The sequence below is a fragment of the Hemiscyllium ocellatum genome, chromosome 3 (assembly GCF_020745735.1).
Source record: "Hemiscyllium ocellatum isolate sHemOce1 chromosome 3, sHemOce1.pat.X.cur, whole genome shotgun sequence".
Classification (NCBI taxonomy): Eukaryota; Metazoa; Chordata; class Chondrichthyes; order Orectolobiformes; family Hemiscylliidae; genus Hemiscyllium; species Hemiscyllium ocellatum.
Window position 1 is genome coordinate 13,865,055 of NC_083403.1, and position 12,970 is coordinate 13,878,024.

Consider the following 12,970-nt stretch of genomic DNA (forward strand, 5'->3'; position numbering starts at 1 on the left):
ATGAAGACTCGACAGTTGAACTGTATAAACCATAGTGGCTGCCCCAATCCATGTTCAAGTTCTTTGTCCCATTATATTTAAGCTCAGTGCCTTAGATTGGAGGGGAAAGGCCAAGCAGCATTCGTGCCCCAATCCATCTCAAAAAGCTCTAATTACTGGCATACCTGTATCGTTGAGCAATGGTCAGATTAGCTGTGATTGCCCCTATAATCATTACATTGAACACGGGCCATTGGGTCCATGTCTGTCTGTAGTTAAGATTAAGGTTTACGAGTCATATATCCCCCAAATAAAGGGAATTGAGCTTGACGGTATTTTTCAAGTATGGTTGAGTATTGTGGTTAAACATAGAATGGAAAAACATGACCTGTCTGTCAACATCCTTGTTACCTGGAGCTGGTAGTTTAACCTACATCAATTGTTTGCTTGGTCCTATCTGGCCACTAACCAGAGGTCAGCTACCCAAGGTGTCCATTATTTTGGTCATCCTCAACTTGTGTTTATTCCGCTCAGATCAAATCCTTCCACCACCAATGTTGAGTTGCAGCATTGTGTACCCATCTACACGATGCAGTGTAGAAACTCACCAAATAACCATGGGCAGCACCTTCCAAACAAACGACCACTTCAGTCTAGAAGGACAAGGGTAGCAGTTACATGGGAACACCACCACTTGCAAGTTCCCCTCTGAACCACTTAGCCATTCTGACTTGGAAACATATTGCCGTTCCTCCACTGTTGCTGGGTCAAAATCGGAAATTCTCTCCCTAAGAGTATTGCAGGTTTATGTACAACACATGGACTGCAGTGGTTCAACAAGATCACCATGAACTTCTCAAGGGCAATAAGGACCAGGCAAGGCTAGTCAGCCAGCAGCACCCATGTACCACTAGTGACTTTAAAAAAAATTGTGCCATCCATTAACTTCTGCTGGACCTTGTCTAAATTCTCCTTGGCCATTATCTCTGGCCCTGTCTTTGACCAGAAAGTACATTTTTTTCCTGAAGTGAGACATGCAAAACAGTGTCTTAGTGAGTTTGCAATTTTAAAAAAAATTATAAATATCCATTCCATCTCCTAAAGTTGCCCCGTGGTCCTGCAGGTTTTTTTCCCCTCAAGTGACCATCCAATTTCCTTTTGAAATCATTGGTCAGCCCCACTCCCACCACCCGTATGGATAGTAGGCTCCAGGTCATCACTACTCACTGAGGAAAACCGGGAGGTGGGATTTTACGTACAAGTTTTTAGTTTGGAGAAGCAGGGTTGTTCTCCTTTGCAGCAAAAGGAATGAGGGAGGATTTGACAGAGGGACACAAGATTATGATTCTCCTAGAGTAAAACAGTTCTTTATCACTTTCCCTTCCAAGCCCACATTTTCTGCCCAGGATCTTAAATTTGTGCCGTCTAGTTTTTGTACCATCAATAAACGGGAACAAATTTTCTTTGTTCACCTTAATTCTATCATAGACCACAAGAAATAGGAACCGGAGTATTTAGTTCAGCCCCTCAAGCCTGCTCCACCATTCAATAGGATCATGGCTGATCCCGACATTCCTCCTATCCACTTTGCTGGGATTTCCCCGCAATCATTGATTCCCATACCTGCCTCAGCCTTAAATATACACAAGACATTTTTTTGGCAAAGCGTTCCATGGACTTCGACCCCTCTGAGAGAATCATAACCTTGCGTCCCTCTGTCAGATCCCCCCTCCATTTCTTCTGCTGCAAAGGAGAAAAGCCCCGCTTGTCCAAACTAAACCTAAAATCCCCCCTCACTGCAATAATTCTTTCAGATCTTCTCTGTACCCCCTCAAGTATTCTCATTTCTTATTAGGTGTAGCGACCAAATCTGAATGCAGTTGTCGCATTATACTTCTCCAGATATTAAAAATGTTCACAATCTGTCTTATCTTTGTACTTGGTGCCTTTGTCAGTGCAACCATATGCTTCTCATCATGTGCTGTCACCACCTATACACAGCCCCAGTACTTTTGTTGCTGTATGTCACAACTGTGCTATTAAATACACAGGTTAAACCGATTGCAAAAGCTTGTGTGAACAGTGTCCATGTGAGCAGCACACCAAAGGATATCTCTTGTCTTAGCAGCCACACCTCAGTGTAACTTTTAGTATAATAGGTGCAAAAAAATGCTGTTCTACTGTTGACTAATGAAAGCGACTCCCATCAAGAATCTTAATATGCATCTGTTATGTTGTAGGATCTGTACAATAAATATTTGTACCGAAGCTTATGCTGTGTTTGGGTATCTCTGGTTCCTACAGGCGACGCTACAGAAACAGCAGGAGCCGATAGTATCAACAACCCACATAGGGGTAGGAGAGGTACCAACAGTGAATGGACAGACAACTTCACATACAGAGCTTTCAGAAGAAAAGCCAGAGCCAGAATCTTCAGAAGAAATATTGGAAAATGGACCAAAAGGTAGAAATCTGGATTTATTAACCAGCCTGTGTTCTTTTCCACCTCTACCTCCCCAACAAATGTCCCCTAAAGACTGGAATTTGCTTTTACGTTCAATCCACATTCCTTGATCACATAGTTATGTTGGAACTGTGCAGTACCAAAGTATGACTAGATTGCCAAAGGTATCTGTTGTGAAGCCCTGCTTGTTTAATAAGGTGATGGTTATAGAACCAAAGTATTAGAAGTTGCCCCAAGTTCAGTGACCTACGCTTCCCTCTCCTCCAACCCTTCTGGATATCAGCCAATATCTGGAAGATGTCTTTAATAGTAAGCTTGCGTGATATTGTGTAGAGGACGATGAGAATGTGGATTTCCGATAAAAAGCAGCCCTGCTCTATATTTGCCAAGTTCCAGTTCACATACTATGTATTATTGGAGCTTTCATTCCAGAAAGGAGGATGTTGAGTTTGAGCATGCAGATAAAGGCTGCTTTTTTAAAAAAAAGGGGTTAGGAAGTAAAAGCATAATGTTGGCTTAAGAGAGTTAAAGTTCTCATCAGGGAAGTTGGTAATCTGTAACAGTCTGGTGGCTGGGAGCAAAGGGGGTCGGGATGTTGCTGGACTAATGACTCAGGCCCAGACGTAATATTCCAAAGACTCACCATCCCATAAGGGGATCATCCATTGAAGATAGATGAGGAATTTCTTCTCCCAGAGAGTGGGGGAATCTGTGGGATCCGTTACTGCAGAGGGCTATCTGGGCTGGGTTGTTAAGTGTATTCAAGGCTGAGAGAGACAGGTTTTTAATCAATAAGGGAGTCGAGGGTTTTGGGGAAAGGGCAGGAAAGACGAATGGAAGATTATCAGATCAGCCATGACCTCGTTGAGTGTTAGGGCTGACTTCACGGGCTGAATGGCCTGTTCCTGCTCCTATGGTCTCGAGCTTATTCCTTGTCCCAGTCACAAATGGTTTGCCAGCATCCAGGTGGGATTGTCATGAAGAGGAATACATCAGACACAACTGTCACGACACATACAAGGTGGAATGCTATTTTCTGGTTCCGCACATGATCTGATTCAAGTCTTTAAAGAAATTAACAGGAAAAGACAGGGTAGGTAAATTATTGCCATTGGTTAGGGATCCTAGATTTAGGAGGCACAGTCTGAGAATTAGGGCCAGACTGTTCAGGGGAGGTTTTGGGAAGCACTTCAACACACAGGATGGTAGGTGCTTGGAACGCACTCAGTGGATGCTGGACCAGATGTTAGTTTTAAATCTGCAATAAATGCATTTTTGTTCAAGTATTAAGGGATATGGCCAAAGGCAGGTATAGGGAGTTAGGCTGCAGATCAGCCATGATATCTTTGAGTGGCAAAACAGGCTTGAATGGTTAATGGCCTACTCCTGCTTCCACACGCACAGGCTGGGATTTGTTCTTCACCCATACATGCTTAGAATTAGAACACCAAGGGTTGCTAAGTGCAGAAAGGGAAAGTACTAAACAGCATCCAGTTAATGTGTTTCTATTTGCACAACCCGTTTATTTGAATTCCCAGCATGCTTCCCATTGCCCATGGGCCAACCTCTGTGATACATTTCGGGTTGTGCATGCTGCTTACAAATTGTTGGCATCAGATATACGCAGGAGATAGTGAGGACTGCAGATGCTGGAGATCAGAGCTGAAAGATATGTTGCTGGAAAAGTGCAGCAGTTCAGGCAGCATCCAAGGAGCAGGAAAATCGACATTTCGGGCTTATGCGTGAGATATACTCAGTGGAAATCTTAAGCATTTGCTTTTTGATGTTACTGGGCCTGAAATGGTTATTTCGCATCATCCTGGTTTGGAGGTGTTCGTCTCTAGAGTCAATTACTTCCATACAGGGTCATGTAGAACATCACAAATACCTTCATTCCAATTCTCTGTATTTTAGATTCCATTAACAACTGGATCTGAATTTAAAACTGACTTTTGCAATGATCATATAACCATTTCAGATATAATTGCATTAGTGCATCTGAGAATGAATAGCTACAGCAAGTTGTTTGTGTAGCTGTTTGTATGCAAAGAAAGATCTTTTTGCGTAGAGGTTGTGGAAAGGGATGTGATAGTTAGATTTAGATTAGATTACTTAGTGTGGAAACAGGCCAGACCCATACTCCTACATTTACCCTTCACCTGACACTACGGGCAATTTAGCATGGCCAATTCACCTGAATTGAATTCAATTCACCTGACCTGCACATTTTTGGATTGTGGGAGGAAACCGGAGCACCCAGAGGAAACCCACACAGTCATGTGGAGAATGTGCAAACTCCACACAGTCGCCTGAGGCGGGAATTGAACCTGGGTCTCTGGTGCTGTGAGGCAGCAGTGCTAACCACTGTGCCACTGTGCTGCCCAGTTGGGAGAAGGGAGTTGAACAAAAGCTTCCAGGTTGTCTGTAAAAGGCCAGGGAAGATGAGGTAGTGTGGAAGGAGTGACATGGAAGTGTAAAGTGGCCATAGGCTGCCCCCAATTAGAAAGAGAGAGACAACAGATGAGAGTTTAACCTGAGGGGGATTGCACTCCGATGGGGCCTCCATGGTGATTTCCATGAGTATGGGAAATGAACACCCTCCCCAAACTACACTCTGCATGAGTGTATCCAAATATCCCTCTACCCGCCTCAAATGACACCCTTGGTACCACCCAGTGAAAATGAGCTTTTTCAACACAGCTCAGACATTGAACCTGCCTCCTGTCACTCTGCCTCTATTGCAGACAGGTTTAACAGCACCAGGAGAACATGCAGCTCATTGTGTCTGAGTCAGTACTTTGCACAAGTGATCTAAAACAGACCCTTGTTTTCTCTTTCTGACCCTTGCTGTGTGTTTTAAAAATTTATTCATTGATTACCCAAAATGTTGTGGCCTCTGCTTGAACCACAGCCTGGTTCTTAGGCCAACAGCACTCATTGCAACCAAACTTGCTAAACTGGTTGCTAAGACAATAATTGCCTCTTTGGGAATGTTGACGTGAATTTTCTTTCCAATTCATTGTTTTCTCACCTTGCACTGGTTTGGTCCATCCCCAGAGTTGAGTGGCTGGGTTGGTATGGGCAGTTTGCCTGTTCAACCCTGGCAAGTGACGTGTCCATACATGTTTAAAATGGAGAGAAAATCTCGTTATGTAGAAGGTAATGAAATAACTTCCACTTGTTTCGCACCATTGCAACAGCCGAACGTCCCGTGTGCTTCTCAGTTATCCACATAGTTAGCACTGAACCAATTAGTTTCTGGAACAAGTGACCGGTAAACTTGGCTTTGGAGATTTGAGGAGAGGAGGATACCCAGAACTTTAGACCCAGAGCTGGAGCAGTTAATATTGGGAGAACACCAAAGGCCAGAGTTGGAGATCTGATTCTGGTGTCAGTTAGCCGCCTCTTCTCTGTCTAGTTTTTCTTTTTGACTTAGCAATTCAGTTCTTGTTTCTGTCTCCCTGCAGACACAGCTGCAGTCATAGCAGCTCCCTCCATGTGGACCCGACCACAAATCAAAGACTTCAAGGAGAAGATCCGGCAGGATGCGGACTCTGTCATCACGGTGGGCAGGGGGGAGGTGGTTACCGTGCGGGTGCCTACTCACGAAGAGGGCTCTTACCTCTTCTGGGAATTTGCTACAGACAATTATGACATAGGCTTTGGTGTCTGCTTCGAATGGACAGATTCTCCCAATACCACAGTGAGCGTGCATGTCAGTGAGTCCAGTGATGATGACGACGATGATGAAGGTATTGTAATCACAACCTCTGCTTTGTTGGGGGGAAGGCAGGGGAGGCTGTGAGGAATCAAGGGAATGTTTAGCTGCTTGTTACTTCTTTTGGTACTTTCATCGAATATGGAAGTTGTGTTGTGTTCCTCATTTCAGGCGTCCCTACGTTGTTACGATGCTCAAACGAGGCACAAGTGAATGCCTGGGGTCATTGGGTACCCTCCTCAGGAGCGAGAAGTCCCACTGTTTTCTGGTGTCTTTTGTCTCCTATCTTCCTAGCCCAGGGACACTGAGACTGATTACAGCATCTGGTCTGGCTGACTGGTTCGCTCCACCCTGGGACCTTCCTGCATCCTGAGGAATTGTCACATTGTGCACGTTGTTCAGGCGAGCTGTTGTACAAAGTGCCTGCACATATACCACAAGGCTGCTCTTGCCTTGTTTGCACAGCTCAGTTTGATACTGCACTGCACCCACCAACTGACTGAACCCTGCTGCATTGGAGACATGGTGCAGGAAGATGCCAATCTGTCATGGCACTGCCATCTAACTTACCAGAAACCTCCATGGCCCTATATTAGCAAGCTGCGCCTCAGACTGAGACCCAGGTGCATTGAGAGGTTGCATCATATTGGGCTTGGCAGGAATATCCAATAGTCCTTTGTGAAATAGTTTTGAAATGCAGTGATTGTATGACCATGTGGGAGTGGGGGAGTTGTGTGACAATCAGTCTCACTGCCGTGTTGGTCTTCCTTCGCTGTTGGCTGTAGGAACAAAGTCAGCTAGACACAGACTGCTCCAATTTGATCTTTAGTGGTGGCCTGTAAAAATAGGTGGTACCTGTATTTAACATTCCACCCGAGATGAGGAGCATCCTTGCTAGTGTGTTACATCCCTAATAGTGCACTGGAATTTCAGCAGTGATTGTGTGGCCCTGAATCAAAACTCTTCAGATCCAGAATGAATATCAGAACGGTTTAGTTGCAACTCCTGCTTAGTATTTACTGCCTGGGCCGATGAACGACAGGACTGGAATACTAAACGTTCAGTGTGAAAGACATTTAGACAATACAGGCAAATGTCAGACAAAAATAGTTCAGAGGAGACCCGATCTGAATGGTCCTGCACCTATCATTCATACTCAGAGAATAGAACTGCAGAGCATCTTATCCCAATATAACTGAATAGAACTCTGAACTCCATTATATTGAAGCTAAGCTGCTGCCTCACTTTAAGTACGGTGTTGAATGGAAATTTTCTTGCAGGCTGCATTTACAAGCATTGTTCCTCTTGTCTGGAAGTTTGTTTGCTACTCCTAGTTACCTAGCAGCAGGTGCTCAGCGGCTACTGATTTTTGGCGTTTTGTTTTCTTTCTCTTTCATAAGATGTGGGTGTCACTGTGAAACCAACATTTATTACTGGGCATAAACAATCTAGTCACTGTGTTGGCTTTTGAACTCAACTGAGGCTTGTTCATCCAAGCTTCTGCATTGCTCTTCTAGCTAGAACCACTGAGCTATTTTATCCCCAAGTCAGAAGTTATGTCCCAGAAAACTGAGCTTACAATGTCGGCTGGCACTCTGGTGCGGTACTTTCAGGTGAGATATTAAAACAAAGAGCATTTCTGTCCCCTCAGATGAAACTAAAATATCTCCTGGCACTATTTTTGAAGAAGAGAGGGGAATTATGCCAGAGTCCTAGCCAATATTTAATGCCTCCGCCAACTCCTAAAAGCACATATTCAGGTCGTTATTGTAGTGAGAGCTTGCTGTGGACAAAATAATGGCTAGATTTCCATTGTTAGAACAGCGACAACATTTTGAAATTGTTCATTGCTTCTTAAGCCCTTTGGGATAACATGAAGTTGTCTGGAGTGGTACTGAGATTTTTCTTTTGAATATGGGCCGCCATTTCAGCTTTTGGGAGACATGACACTGGGAGAGGAAGTGGGTGCGATAGACCATAAAAAAAACTCGCACATTTTGCCTTTCATCCATGCCCCAATCCCCAACTATTGTACTGTAGAACCCAGCACGTGAAATGACTGACTCTGCCTCTGTTATGGGAGCAGGGAGATCCCACTCATTTCCCCAAATCGCAAAGGTAAGTCAGTGAGGTTAGCATCTTCGGACACAAATCTTGACTGTTTCTTGATATAAAAAAGGATGTATTTGTAAATTTTGACACTGTGTCTTGCATTGTTTCTTGCAGATAGTCCCAATGAAGTAGAGAAAACCAAGAAGGAGGCCAGCAAAGTTCAGGTAGATGAGGTGGTACCGGTCTACAGACGAGATTGCCATGAAGAGGTGTATGCTGGGTCCCATCAGTACCCAGGCAGAGGGGTCTACCTCCTGAAATTCGACAATTCCTATTCACTCTGGAGGTCAAAATCTGTTTATTACAGAGTTTATTACACCAGATAAAACCAAGCTAGCCCACGCTTGGCTCTCGCTTCTTTTTGTTTTATTTTGTAAACTTCAATTTGCACATTGTGCATTGAAATAATTATCTAAATCGTTCTATATAATAAATTGGGTGAAGGATCTTCTACTGCAGTAATGAAACTCACTGCCAGGTATTGGTTTCATTAGCCTTCTTCAGAGTCATTGCTATACTCAATTGTTGCTGGCACTGATAACCATTTGTATGTTGCATCATGAGGAGTGGTTAATGCAAGCCTCTATAGTCTATAGAGTCTAAAAGCAGAGGGTAGTTTAAGAAATGCTTGGCTGGATGCATAGAAATCACCTTGTCGGTTTGCCCCTATAAATACCACTGTGTAGTTATCCCCAGGAAATGTAAAAGCAGCTTTGCCTGTTTTGCTGAACCCTGGTGTTCCGAAGTCTCAGTTGGGTTTGCTTCGTAAAATGAATCGCTGGTCACTAGAACTGGGGCTGGCATTTACCACGAGGTGTGGTCAGGCTGCTAGTTGCATGGTGTGAAAATCTGCGATTGAGTAGGGAAAGGTGAGGTAATGGTTTGTGCATGACTGCCCTTGTGCCCAAAGCATCTCATCAGTCATCTTGTTTCTCAGACAATATTTGGCCCTCTGTTCATTCTGCCTAAACAGGGGTGGGACTTGTGAGTCCAGTCATCCAACCTTTAATTTTTTTTTAGTTTCAATTATATGGAAAAGCTTTGATGCACTCAGGATTTGAAAAGTCCCCCTTGGTTAAAAACATTGTCTTAGTTTACCTCCTTAGTCTATCCTGTTCAGTCCAGATAATGTGTTGTCCCACACAGTAGGAGGAATACTTGGGGCCTCTTAGGGTTCCTCTGTACAGCAGCCTTTCCTCGATGTTAACAAGCTGGGTTTCCTTGGAGACCTCCTTCCTGCATTGAAAGTGCCTCTTGAGACCCCAGAGCCATTTACCTGAGCTCTTCAGCGAATGCCTCGTTCTAGAGGAGAGAAGATAATGGCCAATGGCAGACTGGTGGGATACTGTGGCTGTACATAGCCATGTTTTGCTGGGGTTTTATTTTTGTTTGAAAATTGACTTCACAGTCTCGGAAACATCCCTTTTTAAATCCCCATCCCAAATATCCCTGACCGAAATCCATTCCATGCCACGTAATAGCTATGACACTGAGCAGCTGCGTTTTCTGCTGTACTAAGTTACTTGATCTTGGCCACAGTAATGGGGAAGTTGTTTCCCTCGGTGTTTGGAGCTGAGCTCAGAGGTGTTTGAGGTCCTCCTCGCTGCCCAGTGATTCCCAGCTCCTGGTTTGTTAGGTGAGAGCAGGGTGAGCTTTCCTGTGGTGTCCTTTGTGCTTCATTATTCTGCTGCCAGTCTGTCTAGACTGTGCAGGTAAGGGTTTTTATTCATGTACACCAGTTTGTCATGATGTTAAGCAGCTGGTAACGAATCAAGGCACAATCATGCTGCATCCCATCAGACTGGCCTCATTGAGGTGAGGTGGAGACTTGAATCCAGTTTAACAAGTGAGTTGCTGGAGTGTGGGCTGGCCATTGCACAGGAACTTGAGCAGTTTGACCTGGCTTTTGCTTTAACCAGTTGTTGACCAAACCCCTCCTGGCACAGAGTATCTAGTCCACAGTTCCTTCTTACAACCTTCATCGGTTATGTGCAGTTGTGCTCATTCAGAGAGAGAGAGGGAGAGTGCGAGCACCCAACAATTAATTGTTGTGTTGAGAGGAAGGATTAAAACCAGTAGAACAGAAATAGTGAGCAGGCTTCCCTCATTGACATGAAGGGAATAGTGTAGTGTCTGACGGTGTGACACAAGAAGGCTCTTGCTTTCTCTCCTCTCTATAAGGATTTGCCTTTTGTAATTTTTATTTTTCAACAAAGCTGTTTATCTCTGGGTTTAATGAGGGTTACACATTATATTGATAAGAAATGCATATAACCTTGATGGATCTCCCATGGTATTGTCCACTTTACTGATCCTTTCTCCCTGTGGAGATGATGGTGAGCTTCTAAATTCCTGAGATTGGCCGATTGAATGCGAGTTTTGGGTTCTAAGGTGGAAGATTGCGGCCTGTGCACTTTTTTTCTGAAATGTACAAAGTTTGCATCGATTAGTGGAAGTTAGATAGGGAGGCCCAGTCGAAGTTAGACTTTCCGATATATAATTTAACATACTCGCTTCCCTGTTTTATTCAGCTGATCAGGGGTTGCAGCTTGTACCTAGAGGACCTTGTTGTCACCAAAGCATCTTAATTAAGAATAGTTTCAGATTTCCTTTTGAAATCACTTCTTTCATTTCTCAGAGTGCGATTCTGTTGTACCAGTACAGCTGCGACCTGCACAGTTCAGAGATCGCAGTTGTTTCTGCAAGTGCTTTTGTTTTGTTTCTCCCCCCCCCCCCCCCGTATAAATAATTGTTTCATTAACACTTGTATATAATGCTTTCTCCCCCCCCCCCCCCCATTTCCTTTTTGTGGATTGTATTTACTGCTGTTTTCCTAATTACAGGCACCACCAACTGTTTTATATATGGTTTGAATTAGTCTGATTTTCAGTGAAACCGAAATGTAATGGCCTCTCATTTAGCAAGGTATGTTGTTGGAAATGTGGCCTGATGTTCTGAGCTGTTAGTCTGACAGAAGTTTCCAGAATATTAAACTTGGAAAGATTTTATTGCTGTGGCTTTTTTTAATAACCTGTGCAATTTTGGAAACAGTTTCTTTCAATAATCTATTTAATCTCTATTAAACTTATGTTTATCTGTACTTTTTACTTTCCTTCCCTTTCTTAGTAAATAAAATGCTTTTCTTTTGTGGGTTTTGTCATTGGCTTGAGGTTAGGCGCATCACCACTGCATCGATTTTTCTCTGTTCTGGATGGCGACCAGGATCAGTGTTAGAACATACGGTGAGCCGGGGAAATGTTAACAGGTTGGGTTTGCTCATGTATCCTGCTGTATCTGTCAAATTCGCTTTCACTCCTGTCACTTGGGCTGCCACCTTGGACCGCGGGCTGCATGGTCAAGATCAGTCTGCAATGTAGGAGCTTTTGAGCATTATTCGGAGATCAGGTAAGAGCTGGAGCGTCGGAGGCTGAGGGGCGACCATATCGAGGTTTACAAAATCATAAGGGGCATGGATAGGATAAATAGACAGTCTTTTTCCCTGGGGGGGAAGTGTTCATAACTAGACGGCATAGGTTTAGGGTGAGAGGGGAAAGATATAAAAGAGACCTAAGGGGCAACTTTTTCACACAGAAGGTGGTACATGTATGGAATGAGCTGCCAGAGGAAGTGATGGAGGCTGGTACATTTAAGAACCATCTGGGTGGGTACATGAATAGGAAGGGTTTGGAGGGATATGGGCCGGGTGCTGGCAGGTGGGACTAGATTAGGTTGGGATATCTGGTCAGCATGGACGGGTTGAACTGAAGGGTCTGTTTCCATGCTGTACACCTCTATGACGCACGCTGCATCCAAAAGGCTAAGAGCATTGTGGAATACCCCACACACCCCTTACTCAAACCCTTCTCCCTCCTGCCGTCTGGCAGAAGACACCAGAGAATCCGTTCTCTCACAGCCAGACTGTGCAACAGTTCCTTCCCCCAAGCCATCAGGCTCCTCAACACAGTACGATCGGACTCTTGCCCATCTGAAATTCTTTGCACAGCTTTGATTTGCTGCTGGAAAAATGTCTTCTCATTCTTCTATCACAGTAACTTGTGTGGTTTGTGCTGTCCATGTAGCACCATCAACCCTGGAGGAACACTGTCCCCTTCTCACTGTATTGGTTGTGTATGGTAGAAATGACAAATAAAAGCCACTCTGCTCAAACCACTTCCTTTGGTGAAAAGTTCCACAGATCTGCCACACTCTGGGTGAAAAATTTGTCGTCCTAAAAGGCCTACCCAGTTTCTTTTGACAGTAATCTAAGGTCAATGGGAACATCCTCCATGTTTACCATGTCTAATCCTATGAGATCTTTGTTTTTCTAAGCTCCAGTGAATATCATCCTAACTGAATCAGTGTCCTACACCAGTGCTGTCGTCTCAGGAAGCAGCCGGGTAAATCTTTGTTGTACTCCCTCCATAGCTAGTTGATTGAATGAGTGTAGTGCCTCTTGGATTTTGTAATCGTTTAAATATGTGACACTGGCCAGGCCTTTGTGAATAGGTGATGATGGATCACCCTGTCGACCTGGACTGAGGGGGCTCAGGGACCATCACATTGGCTTCTTATTGTGTGACATTTGTGTTGAAGGCTCTGGCTTATTCTCTATTGACGGTCTACATTAATGACTTGGGTAATGAGACAGAATATGTAGTCGCCAAATATCTGGCAATCCCAAGGTGTGGTGAAAAGCA

General features: G+C 44.2%; 1 protein-coding gene across 1 annotated transcript in view; it reads left to right on the forward strand.

Moving 5' to 3' along the window:
- Window positions 1-11,281, forward strand: part of acbd3 (acyl-Coenzyme A binding domain containing 3) — a 45,587-nt gene extending 34,306 nt beyond the window's left edge. Inside the window, exons 6-8 of the mRNA XM_060848561.1 lie at window positions 2,284-2,443; window positions 5,911-6,195; window positions 8,388-11,281. Coding sequence (XP_060704544.1) covers window positions 2,284-2,443; window positions 5,911-6,195; window positions 8,388-8,599 — 657 coding nt within the window. The 3' untranslated portion in view covers window positions 8,600-11,281. The remainder of the gene's footprint in view (window positions 1-2,283; window positions 2,444-5,910; window positions 6,196-8,387) is intronic.
- Window positions 11,282-12,970: the final 1,689 nt, after the last annotated feature.